At 43.1% G+C, this 23,414-nt stretch overlaps 1 protein-coding gene across 1 annotated transcript in view; it reads left to right on the forward strand.

Moving 5' to 3' along the window:
• Positions 1-23,414, forward strand: part of LOC124613986 (methyl farnesoate epoxidase-like) — a 326,569-nt gene that overhangs the window by 193,707 nt on the left and 109,448 nt on the right. The window contains exons 6-7 of the mRNA XM_047142773.1: positions 12,102-12,282; positions 16,935-17,052. Of these exons, the coding sequence (XP_046998729.1) occupies positions 12,102-12,282; positions 16,935-17,052 (299 nt within the window). The remainder of the gene's footprint in view (positions 1-12,101; positions 12,283-16,934; positions 17,053-23,414) is intronic.

Genomic DNA, 23,414 nt, shown 5'->3' on the forward strand with positions numbered 1-23,414 from the left:
AATAAAGCGGTTTTCGGCATAATCGCAGTCCTTTTAGAGCAGCGGTCGGCAAGTTGTGGCCAGTGATGCGCATGGGAGTCCCCGTGCCTTCTCCCTGCAGCCCGCGACTTTTTTTTTTTTTTATAAAGGAAGACGTTATCTTCCAGAATTATTTTAATTTCGAATCAAAACTGAAATCCGAGTAACAACGATGTGATCCGAGTAACAATGATGATAGAACGAAACTTCGGCCGCGACGACAATTATTGTCGCCCGCGCTCCTATAGTGCCAGTCGATCGACGGAAAGAATTGTGGTTCCATGGCGCTGTATGATAATAACAACTATTTTGTTTCTAATTTCGGTAAGGCTACGTTAGTTTCCGTCGTGTTTGTGAGCCTCATCGTACATACCATGGTGTTTCACCTTCTTCCAAAACCAGATTCACTTATGTTTTTAATGCTATTGCGCTGTTTTTAGGTACAAATGGTGTAGTACATTTATATTTTCTTTCGTCCACCAATTGTTAGCAATGGAAGGCTACTACTCGACAAGTGAAGTGACGTATATGATATTCTGTTATGGTTTAGCTACGAGAACTTTACACCTACGCTGAAAATTTCCACAGGACAGAGTGCCCTCTGAAAAGCTGGTCGGCTGACGTTTTCAGCGTATGAGGGGCACAGGTACCCTTGCATCTCGGAAAACTGACAGTGGAAGGTCCCGCACGGTCCACACGCCTGACGGAGGATCGTGTGCTATGTTCGGTGCAAGAAACTCCTGAGAACAGTATGCGACGATTAGAAGCAGCAGCAGAAGGCATATCTCACTCTCTTATCTGGGGAGTACTTCCTGAACAATTGCTGCATCCATATCATCCGCAGCGCGTTCAGGCCCTAAGGCCACAGGATCATCATGGCAGTTGGCGGTTTTGCCAATGGCTGTTGTAGAATCGTGCCGCAGATCCACTGCTCACATCCATATTTTATTTACCTATGAAGCAAGGTGCACAAGATATAGTGCTGTGAATTTCTATAGCCAGCATGTATGGGTAGATGTAAATCACCAAGCAATTCAAGTATGAATGCATCTACACCGATTTTCCATTAACGTATGGGCAAGCGTACTTGGCGACAGATTAATAGGGCCATACATGGTACCACAAAGATTAATTGGGATGCAGTATATGGACTTCCTCATTAAAATATTGCTTACCTTGCTGGAGACTGTGTCACTGTAGCAACGAATAGAAATGTTGTTCATACGTGATGGCGTACCAGCGAACGTTGTTCACAAGGTGTTCCGTGAACATCCGACACAGACGTTTCAGGACCCCTGGTTTGATCGGGGTGGGGGTCCGAGGGGGGGGGGGGGGGAGAGGGAGAGAGAGCTACTTGTAACATTAATGTGAATGGGTAGTGTGTTAATGTTACAAGCAACTGTTGTCCTATGATTGTTTCCCCATCTCCAACCTCATAAGTTGTATGTTAGGTTCGCCAGCCTGAGTTCACTTTCAGAGCCACGTGAGACAAAGGCCGTCAACCTACTAGACTTACGTGTTTCGTTCGACTACTTCAGTCTCAAATATCTGAAATTCGTTCTGAAAGTTTCCTTTAATGTAATTGTTTTTATTTACTTTCATATTTCGTACTGGCTTGGTTGATTGGTTGTAACTTGTCTGTTGTTTACCGTTGAGTGACTTTGTGCATTTCCATCTGCGAGAGAAAGGAAATATATCTGCCTGCGAGAATATAGCATGAATTTCGCCGTGTTCTATAATCTTTATAAAAAAGCTGCAAACTGATTAAATCCCGAATATTACGATTCATCTCTTTAATTAAACAAAGTGTCCGTCTGCGTTAGTGATCTGTCTAATAATGCTGTTCATGAAATGGTCCCTGTGCGTTGATAATTTTCGTAGCAAACTGATCGTGAAGTGAAAATATCTTACCTCATAATGTAATTGCTTGGAAACGCGGCGCTTGCTGCTCTCTGTGCACCGGCTGCAAATCTCTAACAACAGTCGCTGAGAGCTTAGTGCAATTCTCCAGACAATAAATAAATTATTTTATACACGTCATTGCGTGAGACATTCCCTTAAATAAAAATGAGAGGATGTGGACAAAGGTCTTAGATGAAATGTTCTTTCAACAAACTGTTTTTAAACTATCTGATACATTATTACTTGCACGAAATTTATGTTACAACACTCATTAACATTGACAATAGGCAATATTGTATCAAACTCTTACTCTTACAAATGTTAGACAAATTATTAATAAACACGAAAGATACCTTAAGTGAAAATTACTCAATCTTTAATGAAATATCTAAACGTCCCTGATATGGATATCTCATTCAACAATGAATCTAACTACTTGCAAAAGTACTGCCAATATTACCCTCATTCCTCTTCATAGTCTTTTCATTCTAAATCACTAATCAAATATTTCTCATCCATCTCACAACATTCAAATACAAATTTTACTTGAACATAGATGCACTTCACTTTACATCTACATTGCCACGAGTCCTCTGCTCGGCGTCTGTCTGGCTACTACTCAAACGATGGAACTCCCGCGCTTCTCGCTGCCAAGCAGCGATGACAAAACCAACACATCTTCCAGTGACAAAACTACTCTGACCAAAGATTGCGCGCGAATAATAAGCGACTCAAAATCGTCGCTTAGCGTTTGAGACATCCAAAGAATGCAAAAATTCGAGAAATGCAAATAACAAACTCCAAATAGACCTTTTTCAGTTCGGTGAGTCGGAGAAACGCTGGGAAATTTTCAGCATACCAGAAGGTTGACAATGAAGTGTATGAAAACTCTTAAGGCAACTGAGAATATTGACTAGCTACAGTGACGAAAACACATTTCAAAAAGGACAAAATAACCTTTACTGGTTTCCGCGTTAGAAAAATCAGTATTTCGCCTCGTATAAGAACGTCCCAGTACTGAGATCTTTCAATGAAAAGCTAAAACTTAGGACCTTTTGTTTAGTGACTTGTTGGTTCATATTTGGAATGCAATAGAACAGCGATTTGCGTGGCATGTCTTCTAAAAGTCTTTGGTAAGTTTTCCGGAGGTATTTGGTACGTACAGGTCACACACTTGCCGTAAATTACGGGGTGGTGGGTGGTGGGCGCGGAGCTGTCGGCTGGTAGCTTCCCACTGTCACACAGTCTTGACCTCGTTTTACGGACAGCCATCGTGGAAGAAGGTGCCATCGACTTGAGGAACTCATCAAACATGAAAGGATGCCAGAGGCCCACAATAATGTTCGCACAATCCAAAGCTGTCATGGTGCCATCGATTAGTGCGACAGATCCCATGAAATTTCAGGTGAATGTCTCGCATGGCAAAATCCGGGCTGCCCCCCCGTCGACCTGCATCCGCTCTGCGGTGCATGTTCCGAGCAGCCGTCCACCCGGATGATAGCTTGTCCGGATACGACCACACATCTATTGGAAGAAGAAACGTGATTCACCTGACCAGCCAACACGATTTCATTGATCCACCGGCCAGTCTCGATGATCCTGTGTCCATTGTAATCGCCGTGCACTGAACAGTGACCACCGAAGCACTTTTATCTGTACCACCATATGGCCCTGTCGTAAGATCTGCCACAGACTGCCACATATCTTTACAGAGCGGGAAGCGAGACCGCGCTCCCCACTCGCACAAAGCAACATGCCAGATCGTTTTCCTAGAGTGCGTACAACGCAGTGCCGCTGTAGTCTCCACCTACGAAAAATGCTTGCGTGCTTCTGGAGGAGTTGTGCCACACGTCGCAGTGATTTGCTTGGTTGGTCGAGGGGGTAAGTAGGACAGAGCGGGATCCAACTACTAGATGGCACCTGCAGTATTTGTTTCTTGCACACAGGCACCATCGGAGAAGCTAATTGTTCCGATCTAACTATTGAAACATTCATCAGAAATGTTGGCCGGCCGCTTCTCTGCCTCAGAGGATGAGCAGCTTTCAAGTTGGTATCTGAATAGCAGATTTTGTGGAACATTCCTGATGCCGAGTTGAGACACCAAACGGAAAACGAGTACATTTGGGCACAAATCGTAAGAAAAATGAATGAAACAAGTAATTAGATTTATAAATATATTTGTTCTGAGTCTTTAATCATTGTTATGACGAGTTGGATGTTGTCATTGTGATCAGTACTATGAACGTGCTCGTTGAAGTAAACAGTGGATCGGCACCTCAAATTTTACCCCTCTGCTTTGGTGTAATCACGTACATCTACAAAGGGTATCATGCTGTGCTTAGGCACTTCATTAAGTACTGATAAGTCTGCGTTATAAGGCAGTGGGACGTGGCCTTCCTCCGCGTAGTCGGGAAAATGTTTTGTTACTAAAATGTTATACGCTCTTTCTTCACGATGGAAAAACATTTGTCTGACTGCTTTGCGCTTCTACAGTGCCCTTCCAAATATCATACAGTCTTTCGCGTCTTCCCTAAATTCCACGTAGTTTTTTGAGTGCCAGATTAACAGCTTTTTAGATCGTGCGTGCGTTGCACGTTCGGCCTTCGCTGCCTCCGCTACGGGTCAGGTTCAAATGGCTCTGAGCACTATGGGACTCAACTGCTGAGGTCATAAGTCCCCTAGAACTTAGAACTACTTAAGGGGATACGGAATCACCTATCCCCGCAATGTTAATATATGCCTACTATAGGGAACATTTTCTCACAAACTACTGGAGACAGAGAGGTAAAAATTTTGCTGTATGTGCATTCATATGTTACAACAATACTGAAACAACAGTTTATTGTCAAAGTATTTTTTTACAGAGATATTGTACATTTATTTTTAAGTAAATTTTTTCCATCACTTTTTACTAGACTATCACCCCTAAGTCTTTTGTAAATCAAGTAATTAAAAAATCGTTGTTTCAGTATGTAATAGGGACCTATGTCACTACGTCATAAAAATTTCAGACTTCTAGGTTGACCAGTACCTGAGATAATGTTCCTAGATGAAGTAAAAAGTAAACTTACGGGAAACGGAGAAAGAAGATTAAAACATTCCTGATCCGTAGCTAATACCCCCTTCACAGTCTTCATAATCATCTTCAAGTCTTCTTTTGGCACCCCTCTGCACCTGTCTTGCTTTTTTCACTAATGTCTTGATTATATTATCAGCATGCCTTAGTCTGTGCTGATCTAAAAAGAACATAGCACGTACCGTACGGGAACCAACACACATACCCAACTTTTGAAGGACCTGGCATTTAGTTATATTTCCAAGATTGAAGGTTGCCACAGCATCATACACACCAAAATGTAGTGTATTAATTCCGACAAACACTGTTTTTGGGAGACGATGCCATATCACACTATTCAAGCACTCGTTGGGGTTCTGCGTTTTTCCGTGAAGACATTTCATCAGAAGACTTCTGTCAGCCAGATCTCTGAAAATGGGCTTTATTTCTGCCATGATGGCTGATGGTAGACTGTGGTGGTGAATGTATTTCTCTCCTGTTGTTAGTCCCCTATTGTATTTACACCAGCTGTTTTCACCTTTGGGGCACAAACCATGTTGTGGATGCTCATCCGTGGATGCGGTGTGGAAATATAAAGCCCATATAGCTCTCCTCATTTCTTCAAGATTGCCTGTATTTTGCCTGATTGCAAGGCCATAGCAGTTCTGAATGTGGTCTATTATGGAATCAGTCAATCTTCCTCTGCCATCCAAGGTTTTCCCATCATCTAGTTTTTTCCCTTTCATAACTGATTTTAACCTTCTCAGCCTGGCACCCATTCTCTTCTGCACATGTCCTATACATTCAAGTTTGCTTATATTTACACTGTTCCCATATGGTTTGCTTTCCAAAACTTCTTTGAATGCTTTAGAGTCACCATCTCCCAGATATTTGACATAGCGAACATTATACCACTGTGAAGAGCGATGAAAAATTTTCTTCACCCCAGCAACCTCCATGCCACCACTACTACCATAATAATTAGCAATACAGTCATCACTGTGTTCATTTTTCAGCCTGCCTGTGCACCTACAGTATTTAGACATTATTGCAACATCAATAACCTTGCCAGTATCAACACTAGTTGCTGTTACAACACCATTGTTGGAGGTGTGGCCCCTTTTCTGCCACGTGCCATCAAACGCCACTGTGAGGTCACGACTGCTGTCATTTTCTTCCACTGCTTCTTCCACAGCAACCTGCATTGACTTCTGTGCTACATCTTCAACTGCAGATCCTAGTACATAATTGTAAGCTTCAAACTTTGAAGGTGCACTTGGAAGATTTAGAACACCACATAGCATATCACCAGCTGCTTTGCCCTTACCAATTGCTCGCAATCCATAAACTAACCTAATATTTACGCTATAAAGTTCAGTTTTCTTGTATCCATTATTTACAGTTACTGAAACCGAACTTGGAAACTTACAGCTGTATTTACAAACACTGCATATTAAATTAAACTGGGCAGCCAGGCCAACATGGGATTCTACTTTCAGAGAAACGTTTCCATGACATTTTTTGCAGCACAAACTGTTTTCAAGAGCTTCACACAATATATTCGTATCAATGAGTTCAAAAACTTCATTCCCTCTATCAAGTAAATTATATTTCTCTTCCAAATCTCTTAGTTTTTTATGAGAAGCACTGTTTTCATTTGGTGTAAGTTCGTTCGGCAAATCAGTAATAAGTGGATTCACATTTTCCAACAGTGATGATGATGAACTGCTTTGCTTTGCTAATGAATCATTATTTCTTTTCTTTTGCCAGTTCACACGCTTTTTAAATACTTTTGCTTTAGCTCTAGGCATTTTCACTGCGAAAAATGAAGCACTAAATACGAAATAACTCAACAACAACTACTTTCTTATATCACACTGTTTACAAAACAGTCCCGCCACAAAGTCAAAGAGTAACTTGAGGAAACCAGAGAGAAACATTTTCGGGCAACTAGTGTATAAATAGTCGCTGGAAACCGGGATATTTGAATTCATGTCACTTTAAAGGTACTGCCAAAAAGTTCATGGTCAGCCACGAGAGACGTGTATAACTAAAGCGCAATACCCGATCTCACAAATATATAAAAATAAAATAGTTATAATTGTAGTAGAGCTATGTATGATACGTCATTTTAAAGAGGAAACATGGCAGAATATAATACGCCAATAAAAAAAAATTCGATTTTTTAACCCAAAATCCGATTCCGTATCCCCTTAAACCTAACTAACCTAAGGACAACACACACATCCATGCCCGAGGCAGGATTCGAACCTGCGATCGCAGCGGTCGCGCGGTTCCAGACTGTAGCGCCAGAACCGCTCGGCCACCAGCGGCCGGCTACGGGTCAGGGATTTTCTCTGCCTCGTGATGGCTGGGTGTTGTGTTGATGTCCTTAGGTTAGTTATGTTTAAGTAGTTCTAAGTTCTAGGGGACTGATGACTTCAGCAGTTGAGTCCCATAGTGCACAGAGCCATTTGAACCATTTTAGCCCCAAGAAACTAGTAAAATCTAAAGGAATAAAAACAATTGATGATTACATCCCCAAAATTACAATAATAGCTTTCAAGAAAATTTCTTTAAGTGCAAATTGAACAACACTGCAACATCAGCAGCGACATATCAGCTTCAATAGTAATGAGCAGTCACCGTTTAGCTAAACTATGAAATACAACATGGCACCAAAATGACAAAATAATTCTTATAAACTTTTCCTTAAAGCGGGGTAAATACTGCGTCAGCAACCTCAGCAGTGACTTACCAGCTCACATAATAACACTCTAGGCGCTGCAGTCATGGACTGTGCGGCTGGTCCCGGAGGAGGTTCGAGTCCTCCCTCGGGCATGGGTGTGTTTGTCCATAATTTAGGTTAAGTCGTATGTAAGCTTAGTGACTGATGACCTTAGCAGTTAAGTCCCATAAGATTTCAAACACATTTGAACATTTTATGAGACTTTCAAGGCGGCTCAACCAGCCCCTCGCAAAACAACTGCAATCCTAAGTTAGGTTTAACACTGGCCACTACTACAACAGACAAATCTACCATCAGATATCGGGCAAATATCCAGTCTTAAACAGTACTACAACCGAAACCTTTAGCGATCATGTGGATGCAGCTAGCGAACGGTGAATGAGAAAAGGAGTTACGTAGATAGTGCAAATACGGTTATATTCTTTTGCAATGTTGTAGCTCGTCCATTGACAAAGGACTATGAACGTTCGTCATGACAGAGCGCTATACACTGAAGCGCCAAAGAAACTGGTAGAGGCATGCGTATTCAAATACAGAGGTTTGTAAACCGGCAGAATAACGACGCAGCAGTCGGCAACGCCTATGTGAGACAAGTGTCTGACGCAGTTGCTAGATTGGTTACTGCTTCTACAATAGCAGGTTATCAATATTTAAGTGACTTTGAACGATGTGTTACAGTCGGCGCACGAATGATGAGACATAACATCTCCGAGGTAGCGATCAAGAGGGGATTTTCCCGTACGACCATTTCACGAGTCTACAGTGAATATCAAGAATCCGGCAAAACATCAAATTTCCAACATGGCTGCGGCCGGAAAAATATCCTGCAAGAACGAGTCCAACGACGACTGAAGAGAACCTCCTACGTGCTGTAGATTTCAGTGTTGAACCATCTATAAGTGTCAGAGTGTGGAACATTTAATGAAACATCATCGATATGGGCTTTCGGAGCCAAAGGCCCACTCGTGTACCCTTGATGACTGCACGACACAAAGCTTTACGCATCGCCTGCCCCCGTCAGCACCGACACTGAATTGTTAAAGACTGGGAAAACATGTTGCCTGATCGGACGAGTCTCGTTTCATATTGTATCGAGCGGATGGACGTGTACGGGTATAGAGACAACTTGATGAACACATGAACGGTGCATGTCAGTAGGTAACTATTCAAGGTAATGGAGACTCTGTAATGGAGTGAGGTGCGTGCAGTTGGAGTGATACGGGACACTTGATACTTCTAGATACGACTCTGACAGGTGACACGTACGTAAGCATTCTGTCTGGGTGCCTGCATCCTTCATGTCCATTGTTCATTCCGACGGACTTAAACAATTCTAGCAGGAGAATGCGACACCCCACACGTCCAGAACTGTTACAGAGTGGCTCCATCAACGCTCTTCTGAGTTTAAACACTTCATCTGGCCAAAAGACTCCCCATACATGAACATTGACCATGTCTGGGTTACCTTGCAACGTGCCGTTGACAGATCTTCACTCCCTCGTAGTCTTATGGATTTATTGACTGCCCTGCAGGATTCATAGTGTCAGTTCCCTCCAGCACTGCTTCAGACATTAACCGAGTCCATGCAATGTCGTGTTGTGGAACATCTACGTTCTTGCGGTGGCCCTACACGATATTAGGCAGGTGTACCAGTTTCTTTGGCTCTTCAGTGTAATTCAAAGGCAATAGTCACCTCGAGCCCCGCAACAAGTGTTGGAACCTTCCGGCAACCGAGAAAATATTCGCATCCGAGAACATGTCACGTATTCAGCTTTTGCTCACACTAAGTCTGCTCTCTGTGCCACAGATTCCGTATGAACAACGAAGGTCAGCCAATATAAATTAGCTTAGGATCCATGCTCGCTGAAGTACAGATCCCTCCGTTTCTGCAGTAGGTACTCTAACACTCCACATACACAGTCGTCATGTGGCCCTTGCTTCCTTCTTCACATCACGACAGCACGCGGCGCGAGGCCCAACCCGCTATAGCACCCTCGTCCAAGCTCTCTTGCGGCAGCCCTCGTTTCCGAAACCACTCGGCCATCGCCCTTTTGACAGACCAGAAAAATTCCCTATATCAATCGGCAAACATAATCGAGCTTTAACAGATCGACGTACAGACTCGCATGACTCAGATACCTTTGTTTTTTTTCAGTTTCTTTAGAAAATCTCTTTAAAGTAGACGATGGACAAGTAGAAAATGGAGGCATGGAGAATACTTAACGGAGAATAGTTAGAGGACAACGGCGTCGAGACATACTGTACGCTTTTGTCTCCTCACATTCATTTTCGTCTCTAAACGTCCATTATGATTAGTTGTACATACGCCTCAGCAATATGTGCTCGATTAAGTTGGGCAAAGGACAACTTGGAATTGAATGCGGATCAACGGCTCAGCTTCTCTCCACCAATCACTGCAGGGTGTTTCTTACGCCTGAAGGTCTTCGTAGAAGAGTGAGAAGGCTCCAAGGTACCAATGCGTGTAGTCACAGGGATTAAGCGTGGGGCTGGGTCAGTTATATTTTCGACCGGTACCTATTGAATAGAGTTGGGGGGAAGAGGAATTTGTGGCACAACTTGACTAGAAAAGGGATTGGCTGGTAGAACATATTCTGAGCGTCAAGGGATCACCAATTTAGTATTGGAGGGCAGCGTGGAGGGTAAAAATCGTAGAGGGAGACCAAGAGATGAATACACGAAACAGATTCAGAAGGATGTAGGTTGCAGTAGGTACTGGAAGATGAAGAAGCTTGCACAGGATAGAGTAGCATGGAGAGTTGCATCAAACCAGTCTGTGGACCGAAGACCACAACAACAACAACAACCAGGTACAAATTTCGGACGCTTCTCGTCGCAATCGAGGGTAATTTTGAGGCTGTGTTGTATCGAGACAGCCCCACAGTTTCGTTTTTCACGACGGCAGTGCGCCGCTATACAGCACCCATCTCATAACCACAGTCCTTTAGGACCAGGAATCAACTGAATGGGATGGTCTGCGGCATGCCAAACTTCACGCGTGCATCTTGTGAGGGTCGTGTGCTGCCCAGCTTGTCACTCGGCTTTCTCGGTCCTTCTCGGAAGTAACTGACTGACCTGCAAGGTAATTCTAGAATGAGATTTTCACTCTGCAGCGGAGTGTGCGCTGATATGAAACTTCCTGGCAGATTAAAACTGTGTGTCCGACCGAGACTCGAACTCGGGACCTTTGCCTTTCGCGGGCAAGTGCTCTACCAACTGAGCTACCGAAGCACGACTCACGCCCGGTACTCACAGCTTTACTTCTGCCAGTACGTCGTCTCCTACCTTCCAACCTTTACAGAAGCTCTCCTGTGGAAGGTAGGAGACGACGTACTGGCAGAAGTAAAGCTGTGAGTACCGGGCGTGAGTCGTGCTTCGGTAGCTCAGTTGGTAGAGCACTTGCCCGCGAAAGGCAAAGGTCCCGAGTTCGAGTCTCGGTCGGACACACAGTTTTAATCTGCCAGGAAGTTTCAAGGTAATTCTAGTCTTAATTACAGATCTTCTTACGTTAAAACTAGGTCCAGGACGTCTACATGGCTTTTCTCTGGTAGATTTTCCGAGTCTTCATAATGAGATTGCAAGAATGCTGCAACATTTCGATCGACATATTTGTGTGAAAATAATAATAATAATAATAATAAAAATTAAATTATGTCTTCAGAGAGCCAAAAATAATTAATTTACACTGAAAACTTGTTTTGTTTGTAATCTGTGTTGTCGAGAAATGTGAATCATAATACCAATTCATATGCAGTACGAGTGTACTACCATTTCAAAGGGACGCGGTTACTGCTTCCACTGTTTCTCGTCCTCCTGCACGACGCCGCGTCGAGGGGGGGGGAGACTGTGACGCGAGGCTGAGCGCTTTGGCACTCGGGCCCGGGCATTGCCTGCAAGCTGATACCTTGGCCGCACCTGTTCTACGGTATTTGCTGACATGAATCCGACAAAGCATGCTTGGAACAAGTTGAAACTATCAGTGCATAGTCATGGAAATCTTACTCGGGAGGCCGCTATCGAAAATTGAAACAGGCTTCGGCTCAACTATCGTGGACAGTGAGCCACAGTGGATCAAACCATGTTGTAATGTGTGGTGAACAGCAACATGCTATTGAATGCTATCCTGATGCAGATTTTGATTTCACATATGTGCAATTTCCAAGGGATTGCCTTTACTTTTGTTACTAATTGGTTTTTATTTGTGCTATTTTCATAAAGCTTGTTCTTTCATTCCCTGCTCCCCTTGAATCTAATCCCAAATATTTTCACAGGTACACCGGTGCTGCAAGACTTTTCTTGGGAATTTTAATTAGATAAGCTCTTCGCTGCCAGTTTGCTGTATTGTTCTTTGTTTTCCAGAGGATCAGCTTCTCATGGTGTTATACGACATGATTGTTGCTGGCTTGGAAGAAATAAGCAACGCTCTTCGATTTGCATTTCTTATGATGTTACGGCATCCCGATGTCCAGGGACGAGTTCACAATGAGATAAAAGAAGCAGTTGGTACTGACAGATTTCCAACACTCGAGGACAAAGACAGGTATTTAGATAAACGTTATACCGTTACACGTAAAGGAGAAAATTGATGAGACTCGACATCTAGAATTCGTAATTTTGTGACATATGTAACCCACCAATCTTAATTTCGAAAAATGACTTGAAGTTAACCATTAGCTGTACAGCACTGACCATTTACAATATTAATTTTAAAAAAAATTGTGTCGCTTTTCAGTTCTCTAGAATTTCTTTATTGTATATTTTGCATTATCTGTACAGTTATTTATTTTAAAAATATTATTCTCATACTCGTATGTCATCTCAGTTTTCTGTTATCTACCATCAGTACCAAGCTTGACCTCTTTGTTTACTATTATACAAGTGACATTTGATAGGTTTTTTCAATTTCGGTAACAAGCCGAAGTCTGCTGGACTCATGTCCGGGCTGTAGGGGGGATGCGGCAAAACTTCCCGCCCGTATTCGCGCAGTTTTTGGGCTGCATCATTGCCCATATGCGGGCGAGCATTGTCGTGGAGAATGGGTGACCGAGGCTCGAGCAACTGAGGTTGAGTTGCTACATTTTTCTGCACAGGTTTTGTATGAAGTTACGATAATACACTGCTGTAACGCTTGTTCCACATGGGATTCTATCTGTCATGATGAGTCCTTGGTGATCATAAGCAAAAATCTTCACTTGCTTGAGCTTTGATTGAGTGCGTCGAAATTTTTTTTGGACACGAGGAAGATGAGGCTCTCTACTCACTGGACAGCGATTTCAATTCTGGTTCAAAGTCTCTAATCTGGGTTTCATCAATATATACAACTGGACTGGAGAATCCTTGACCCTCACGGACGAATCGTTGCTTGAGCAAGGTTGCAAAGTCCAGACGTTTCTGCTTCTCTTCAGCGGTAAAACAGTGTGGGATACATCTCGCATAAATTTTTCTCTTCTTCAAATCATTCGTCATCATACGGAATACTGATGCTGGGGGAATTGCCGTGGCTTCAGAGAGTTCCTTACAAATCGCACTGCAACCTCTTTCCTGAACATGTCGCATAAGTTTCTCACTTCGTTCATCTGTTGACGTTTTTGGTCTTCCGGATCATGGATTATCATCTATGCTTATACGACTACCACGAAAGCTATTAACTCAACGTGAAACTGTGCTACGGTCCCCTGTAAACTCACCACAAGCTTCACTTAACGCACTGTGGTTTTCTGTTGGGTTCTTGCCGCATAAAGTTTCTGTCTTGATGTACGACCTCTGGTTTTCAACAGTCACAGTACCAGATAACCCTGCAGGGTCTGTTTCTAACTCTAGCCAATTTTATAATAGAATACACAGCGAAAAAACAAACACGCATGCTTCTTCCTCAAACTCCCGACTATATGTGACGTAATTTTCACTGTTGTTACATCAAAGAGTCCACAGTAATTCCAACGTGTGCATTACTTGTGAAATGTCCCTAGTAATTACTTACTTCATCGTCTTCTTGCATACTCGTATATTACAAAGAAGTACTTCTATTCTGATCATCTTCTGAAAATCAAATAACTAGAGTTCTTATTTTTCTTCTTGATTCTTCATCTTACAGTGTTGGGGATCAATAAAATTGCTGACAACTAATTGTATATCTAATTAAAATATTTATTCGAGGAAGGTACGTTTCTCGCAGAAACTTAGCCTTGTGTCATAAAAGAACGACTAATACAGAAGAGATACACTAAGTTAAAAAAATCGCTATCGTGAGTAATATTTCCTGATCTGAGTTACGGAAGTAAAGCATGATATTCTGTATTAAAACTGTACGATGGACCGGCACTCGAACCTGGAACGTTTGTCTTTCGCGGGAGAGTGCGCTGCCAACTTTCTATTTGTTCTTTTTTTCATATGGGTCGCCCATCTCCCCTTTTAGCCCATACATTCACTGGCCAGTCAGAGTGGCCGAGCGATTCTAGGCGCTATAGTCTGGAACCGCGCGACCGCTACGCTCGCAGGTTTGAATCCTGCCTCTGGCATGGATGTGTGTGATGTCCTTAGGTTAGGTTAGGTTTAAAAATGGTTCAAATTGCTCTGAGCACTATGGGACTTAACATCTATGGTCATCAGTCCCCTAGAACTTAGAACTACTTAAACCTAACTAACCTAAGGACATCACACAATACCCAGTTATCACGAGGCAGAGAAATTCCCTGACCCCGCCGGTAATGTAACCCGGGAACCCGGGCGTGGGAAGCGAGAACGCTACAGCACGACCACGAGCTGCGGACAGGTTAGGTTTAAGTAGTTCTAAGTTCTAGGGACTGATGACCACAGCAGTTAAGTCCCATAGTGCTCAGAGCCATTTGAACCATTCACTCACCTTCTTTGCCTTCTACGCTTCTTCGTTGTTTTGTTGTTTCTTCTTTAACATCGTAAAACATGGAGATATCTCCTTCTGTGAAACTAGAAGATCTACATTTCTTAAAACACAGTTGTAATTGCTATTCTTAAAAAGGATATTCTACTTGAAATTAAAATTCGTTTCGTATGAACAAATGTATCCTGACTTCTCTGCAGTTGACGGTTGCTGTTCACCAAGGCTGGTGAAATTCTTCTTTCTAGAAAATTGCGAAAACGTCTAAAAACTTCTTCTTGAAGGTGAAGGTTTTGTATTCCGTAAACGCAACTTGCTATAGGAAAATTAAATAGTTTCTTCCAAAGCGGAAAGATTCTGCTCGACGAAAGAAAGATCGTGTTCACTACCTAAGAAGCCAACATTTTTCAATTTTTTGTTTTATGTAAATGAAACCTGTGTTCATTCGCGTCGGTCAGTATGGCAGTACAGGGGTCAAAAATCGGGCAAAATTATCTTTGTGTTTCCTGCAATGTAGCAGTTTGTGTGCTTCACTGTCAGGTAATACCAATATTTTCTTCTTCTTATGTCTTCAGTCATCAGGTTGGTTAGCAGCAGTTTTCCATGCATTTCTGTCTTCGGCTTCCCCCTTGAGAGCTGTATAGGTAGTGCAGCTGGTATCTTCATGATCTGGTTAATGTATTCTAGTCTTGGTCTGCTTCTTGTATTTTCCCGTCTACTGTCTCTTCAATGATGCTTTTAATGATACCATCACGTCTCAACAGATGGCCGACCCGTGTGTTCCTTCTGTGTCTGATGAACTTCAGGAGACAAGGCTTCTGTTCCTTTGCTCTGTGGAGACCCTCTTCGCTTGATGTCTTGTCTACGCAGGAAATCTTGAGCATTCTACAGTAGCACCTCATCTCGAAGGCTGTTATTTTATATTTTGTCTGCTTCTCTTGTGTCCCTGTTTCACCTCCGTACAGCAGCACACTCGAAATAAATGTCTTTATGAGGTTTTTCCTGAGACGTTCGTCTATGCTGCTGGATGTGAAAAGGTTTCTTCCCTTGTTAAAAGCAGCATTTGCCAGATGGATCTGGCTTGCAATATCGTTCCTTGACCTTCCGTCTGATTTAATTTCACTCCCTCTTTGTTCCACCATGTTTTCCTTTTATTCTTAGCCAGTCCTAAAGTTTTCTCTGCTTTTATAGTAATTTGTACATGGAGTTCATGCGAACACTTTTTTTGTTGTCTCAGTTCCTTCTCTAAATTTTTCTATATTTTGTATTGCAATATTAGCTGTAATGGAGTTGTATCTGATTAAGTTCTTGGTCGTACTTTTTAGTTTAGATGGGAGAGATCGAATTTTAATCTTAGAGTGACAATTATCTGAATAAAATTCCCAAGTTCTGATTACTTTAATATTCATAATTTCCGTGATATTCCTTTTAGATATGGCTGTGTGATCCAGTTGAAATTCTCTTAGGTTTGGTGTTGGAGGTGTCCAACTGTTGGCTTTCTGGTCAGTTTGCAAAAATGTGTGGACATCAGTTTTAACTGGAACATGTTACACATGATGATCAGTTTCTCACCGTTTCTGTTTGTTCTTAAGTGTGCTAGATATTCGCCTATAACTGTCTTACATTTCTTTTCCCTCCCAACTTGCACATTGAAGTCGCTGAGAAGTATTTTAACATTGTTTTCAGGTATGTTGGAGATTTCAGATTCCAAAGACCCGTAAACTGATTTACTTTGTGCAGATTTCTTCTTTTATCATAATTAATAGGTGCATGGCAATTTATAAGGGTATAGCTTCTATTCTTGCACTTCATTGTTAATATGGACATTCTTTCTGATTTCAACGTAAACTGTTATACTGTCTCCGATCATTTTGCTGGTCCCTTACTTTATATCAGATTATCATCTCTGAGATAGATCTACATACAATGTAACGCGTCATTTCTGCATCCATGTAACGATCGAAACTACAAACTGTGTTGTGATCGTCCTTGGTGAAGCTGTTAATTGAATACTGTAGGCTCCGTTTTGGCATCTTTCGTTTTGATGCCATGATCAGTAAACATCTTGACAACACTTTATTCATCCAAGGCGTAGCGCTCAAATGGTTATACGAAATGCGATATTTAGTCATCCTGAGTTTGAAATATTTTTATTTCCTTGTTTTGAAAGTACTATTCTACCAAGGCATTCTTTTGCAATAGTTTAGTTGAATATGACTGATTGATAAATAACTAAGGCCTTGACCTTTATCACATGGTTTGATGCACCTCGCATAAAAAAGAAGTCTGAGAATTCATATCAGTAAAATAATGGCAAAAAACTTTATTATTTGTAGGTTGGTTTACACCATGGCTGCCCTAATGGAGTCAAAGAGAATTTGTTACGTGTTACCAATACGTGGATTTCGGCGGTTACTCGAAGACACCACGCTACACGGCTATAGACTCCCAGTGGTTTGTACATTTATTGTGTCACTAAGACCAAAACCTACACTATGTGATAAAAAGTATCCGGACACCCCCAAAAACATACGTCATCCATATTAGGTGCATTATGCTGCCACCTACTCCCAGGTACTTCATATCAGCGACCTCAGTAGTCGTTACATATCGTGAGAGAGCAGAACGGGACGCTCTGCAGAACTCATGGATTTCGAACATGATCAGGTGATTGGGTTTCACTTGTATCATACGTCTGAGCTCGATATTTCCACGGTCCTAAACTTCCCTAGGTCCACTGTTCGCGATGTGATAGTGAAGTAGAAACGTAAAGGGACACGTACAGCACAAAAGCGTGCAGGGCGACCTCGTCTGTTGAAGGACAGAGACCGCCGACAGTTGAAGAGGGTCGTAATGTGTAATAGGCAGACATCTATCCAGACCATCACACAGGAATTCCAAACTGCATCAGAATCCACTGCAAGTACTATGGCAGTTAGGCGGGAGGTGGGAAAACTTGGATTTCATGGTCGAGCTGCTGCTCAAAAGCCACACATCAATCACACTGGTAAATGCCGAACGACGCCTCGGTTGGTGTAAGGAGCGTAAGCATTGGACAACTGAACAGCGGAGAAACGTAGTGTGGAGTGACGAATCACGGTACACAATGTGGCGATTCGATGGCAGGGTGTGGGTGTGGCGAATGCCCGGTGAATGTCATCTGCTAGTGTGTGTAGCGCCAGCAGTAAAATTCGGAGGCTGTGGTGTTATGGTGTGGTCGTGATTTGCGTGGAGGGGGCTTGCACCTCTTGTTGTTTTGAGTGATCCTGTTACAGCACAGGCCTATACTGATGTTGTAAGCACCTTCTTGCTTCCCACTATTGAAGAGAAATTTGGGGATGGCAATTGCATCTTTAAACACGATCGAGCACCTGTTGATAATACACGGCCTGTGGCGGACTGGTTACACGACAATAACATCCCTGTAATCGACTGGCCTGCAGGGAGTCCTGACCTGAATCCTTTAGAGCACTTTTGGGATGTTTTGGAACGTCGACTTCGTGCCAGGCCTCACCTAACGACATCCATACCTCTCCTCAGTGCAGCACTCCATGAAGAATGGGCTGCCATTCTACAAGAAACCTTCCAGCAGCTGAATGAACGTAATCCTGAGAGAGTGGGCCAACACGATATTGAAATCCAGCATTACCGATGGTGGGCTTCACGAACTTGTAAGTCATTTTCAGCCAGGTGCCCGGATACTTTTGATCACATAGTGTACATCAGCCACTAATCAGAAACTTACTTTGTCTCATTATCAGTTCTTACCAAATGGAATCTTTAGTTGATATACTAACCTTGAAAGGAAAATCAGTAGTTTTTGTGCCAGCATTGTTCATTTTTTTACGTATATAGTACTATAGTACAGCGTGAGCCAACTTATGAGGGTACAGATTATCAAGCTTGATTTTTTAAAAAAGTCTCCGTTGATGATTATCCCCCCCACCTTGCCATACGTACCAACTTCGATTCCAAAACTGTTACTTCATGATCACTCTGTTTTTGCATCTATCTGAAATCCACACTGTCAAGTTCCCCTGGGGCGTTCTGGTAACTGATCAAAAATAAAAAGTGCCCTGGAGGAGAAATTCTATCTAACCAAATTACTAAATTTACAGGACGGTGCTGATCCGGATATACATAGTAATAATTACTTTGCCGATAAAATATCTCAGCGATGCCGATATCAATGTGTATATCAGCGAGTATCTGCTATTATAATTGATTTAAAGGACAAGCTACAAGTTCGAGAAGCTGTCATCCATTGAAACAGAAACTAGGCCAGTGAGACTCACTTCATCTGTTGGGAAAACGCTGTAACCTGAGTCAAGGGGAGGTAAACGTAAAAGGATAGAGCTCTATTTATTATCGGCAGTTAAAAACATGTGGCACATAATGCTACCACTTAGAGAACTCTCAGCATGCGATGGGAAAGAACATCATGTGCCCTCAGTGTGTCTACCTGTGGATCTTATTCGAAATGCTGAAGAGGTTATTTCGGCAGTCATTCAAGGAACAAGTTGTACCAACTGCAGATAGTGGCGTTCGTTTGGAGAAACGATGCCTGTCGTCTGGTTTCTGATGTCATACTTAGATCATTCCAGAACCCAGCAGAGAAGGTTAGTATGCAACATTCTTCCCAGAACTGATAACGGCCCCCACGTTCTGTGGTGCGTTGAAGGATTAAAGGAAGGTTTAAACCAGAGCCTGTGAAGGTTATGTACAAGCTAGGCAGTTACTTCCTAGACTTGCGCTGCACTGTCCCGAAACGTAAGCCCTCCCCCAAGTGTCTCGGGTGTCCTCTACACGTCAGAGGCTGCTACCCAAGTAACTGAATCAGTGTACCTGAATATGTGTTGAATGAACGTGAGGTTTTTTTGAGAAACTGACTCTCCATGCAGTCCACATAATACACCGAAGCGGCAAGGAAACAGATGTAGGCATGCACATTCAAATACAGACATTAGTAAAACGGCAGAATACGGCGCTGCGGTCGACAAAGCCTATATAAGACGAGGGTCTGGCCCAGCTGTTAGATCGGTGACTGCGCTACAGTGGCAGGTTATCAAGATTTAAGTGAGTTTAAACGTGGTGTTATAGTCGGTGCACGAGCGATGGGACACGGCACCACCGAGACAGCGAACAAGTGGGGATTTTCCCCTACGACCATTTCACGAGTGCGCCGCGAATGTCAGGAATCCTATAAAACATCAAATCGCCGACATCGCTGCGGCTGGAAAAAGATTCTGCAAGGACAGGACGAACGACTACTAAAGAGAATCGTTCAACGTCACAGGATTGCAACCCTTCCGTAAATTGCTGCAGATTTGAACACTGGGCCCTCAACAAGTGTCAGCGTATGAACCATTCAACTAAATATCATCGATATGGGCTTTTGGAGCCGTAGGACCGCTCATGTACCTTTGATGACTGGATGACACAAAGCTTGACGCCTCGCCTGGGCCCGCCAGTACCGACATTGGACGGTTGATGACTGGAAACATGTTGCCTGGTCGGACGAATCTCGTTTCAAATTTTATAGAGTGGATGAACGTGTACGGGTATGGGGACATCCTCATGAAACCATGGACCCTGCATGTCAGCAGGGGACTCTTCATTCTGGTGGAGGCTCTGTAATGGTGTGGCGCGCGCGCAGTTGGAGTGATGTGGGACCTCTGATACATCTAGATACGACTGTCAGGTGACGCGTATGTAAGTATCCTGTCTGATCACCTGCATCCTCTCATGTACATTGTGCATTCCGATGGACATTGACATTTCTAGCGGGACAATGCGACATCACACAAATCCTGAATTGCTATAGAGTGGCGCCAGGAACACTCTTCTGAGTTTAAACACTTCCGCTGGCTACCATGTCCCCAGACATGAACATTATTTAACGTCTCTGGGATGCCTTGTTATGTGCTGTTCAGAATAGATCTCCACCCCTTTGTATTCTTATGGATTTATGGACAGCCCTGCAGGATTCATCGTGCCAGTTCCCTCCAGCACTATTTCAGACATTGGTCTAGTCCATACCAAACCGTGTTGCGGAACTTCCACGTTCTCGTGGGGGCCCAATACGATATTAGGCACGTGTAACAGTTTCTTTGGCTCAGCAGTGTAAGAGCTGTAAGAGACCCAGAAGCATCGGTGTAAGATCCAAAGAAACCCTTCTCTCAGGCGACAGTATTAAAATGCTAGTGCATAACTGCTGAATCATTCGCAACACTGTGCTAGGTTTTGAAACGTTCCTGAAAACCAGTGAAGCTCAGGTAATACTAAGTACAGAAAACTGATTGAAACCTGAAATACTCAGTAGAGAGATTTATTGGGAAGCGTTTATCAATGGGACAGACTACTGGGAAAAAGAGGTGTAAAGAGGTGTTTTGTTTGTTTCAGTAGACAAGAAACTCAAACCCACGAAGATAGAAATCCAAATTGCATGTGAGAAGGTTTGAGCAACATTAGGACTTGTCTGTGGGTATACACTTGTAACTCTATCCTTCTGTCGACCGCCAGACTCGCCCCTCGTGATGCATTCAAGAATTTTAAAGAGAACCTCAGTTCGTTAGTACCTAAATTCCCCAGTGAAGCTGTAAACATTGCATAAGACAGATGACTCGCAATATGATGGCTGTAGTTGGAGTTGCACATTACACTGTCTTTATTGTTCAATGTACATGACTGCACAAGTTCAGCAGCCAACAGTTGTGGCACTGCTAGTCAGGTCAGCTTATCGGCGGTCGTATTATATCGGATACGAAAAATCAGTTTTTAATTGTCCTGAGGCAAAAAACTGCATAAAAAGGAAAATGACGTTGGGTTTTAAAGGAAGATAACAACGGTTTCTAACTGTCGTCAGACTGGCACAAGACATTTTCGACATTCTTTTCACCATTTTCAGCCATAAGATGAAATACGGAAAAAGCATGTTCCACAGCAGATCAGAATGTGTCTGGGGTCACTTTCAGAATGCAATGTGCAATGCCTGCCTACAGTTCAGTTCTGTTCATACATGGAGTACTGGAGACAACATGTTTCAGTTGACCCTGCAGCTAGAAATCACATGGATTAATATGAGGTGAGTAGCAGGGCAAGATCAGCATCACACCAGCCTGCATTTTTGCCAAATTTATTCTAGATGGCGGGTCCAAGACGGCAGCAACACACTGCGTCGTCATTGTGGGAAGTTCAAATTTTGGTGGTAAGCTCAAATTTTGGCGTGAAAAATGGTCATTTGGGCTACATCCACTAACCTAACCCCCCTCCCAACCCCCTCCCCCCTACCCCTCCCCCAACTGGAAATTGACAGGAGAAGGACACCCGTCTGTGCTGTGCTGTTGGATAGGGTGGATGTAAGTCTTTATTTTGTATGCATTAAACCCTCCCCTTCTTTCGCCAAACTGGAAATTCGTAGGCAAAAATTTGGAAATGTTTGGTAGGGTCTTATGGGACCAAACTGCTTAGGTCATCGGTCCCTAATCGTATGCACTATTTAATCTAACTTAAATTAACTTACACTAAAGACAACACACACTTCCATGCCGGAGGGAAGACTCGATCCTCTGATGGTGGGGAGGCATGCAGACAGTGGCAAGACGCCTCAGACCACATGGCTGCACCATGCAACTGGACGGGAAAAGGACTCAGTCTGTGTTGGCCTGCTGAATAGGATGGACATAAGTATGCATTGTTAATTCAAACAATTTTGATTGTCATGGACAGTAGCTCAGTGTTCACCATGAGGTCCAGAGACCAGCTGACCTAGTTCACAATATCATCCCCTGAGGGCACTGTCGGCCCTCCTTCTCTGTCCTACCGTGACATAATCCAAGTTGGCGGTTTGGGGAAAAAATGGCTGAAAAAGACTCAGTCTGTGTCTAGCTGCTGGGCTGGGAGGACGGATGTAATTGTTTACTGTGTCCAATGGATGTGATGTATGTGCTGAAAAAGAAGGAGTATGTTAGCTGTAAGCATGGATCTGAGGGATGTGTCGATAGCAGTGATATTTGATGAAGATGTTCATCCCAGAGTCTCTGCACCCAGCTGGAATAGAAGCAACGCGCCAGGCTCCCTGCCCCAATTGTCTCTGCGCCGGTTTACAGCACGGCCCTGTGGTAGCAGCAGGACCACGCACTAATCACTTCCTGTCGCATTGAAAATACCCGCAGTTTTCCTCCTTCCTCATCCCCAGTGCACAGATGTCCCTGGTCACTGAACATAATCTGCTTCAGGAGTTATTATACCAGGTGTTGCAGAAAATTGCCACATACATATCTTGAAGATGTTACAGGAAAAAAATGTACCACTGTATAAAGAGAGAGAGAGAGAGAGCATCCAAACGATACGAGAATATTTAAACAATTCCAAGGTTTACCACCAGAGCCACACTTGAACACAGACTCTAAAAAATCGTAGCACACTTTTGAAACCACCCCAGAGATACTTAGGACGCTTTTGTGGAAAATATCCTTGTCTTTGAGCATGAGATGCTTCAGGATTTATTAAATCCAGCTGAATATGTCTGTAGATACACTTTCAAAAAAGATCTCGGCACAGTGGTTTGCCGCAATTTTGTGATGTATATTGCCACACTCGAGCACGGGCTCTAAAAAGATCCCTGCACACATGAGAAACCACCCTGAGACACTTCACACATCTTCGTGGGAAACAGATCCTGAAACCCATATCAGCCACAATATCTGATTTTACACGCCAAAACGATGGTTTTTGGAAGTCAAAATACATATCTCTGAAACTCTAAACAGGACGCTCAACACTTTTAGAGCTCTGTCTGCTTGCTTGAAGGCACT

This window comes from Schistocerca americana, chromosome 4, assembly GCF_021461395.2.
Source record: "Schistocerca americana isolate TAMUIC-IGC-003095 chromosome 4, iqSchAmer2.1, whole genome shotgun sequence".
In the NCBI taxonomy this organism is placed as follows: domain Eukaryota; kingdom Metazoa; phylum Arthropoda; class Insecta; order Orthoptera; family Acrididae; genus Schistocerca; species Schistocerca americana.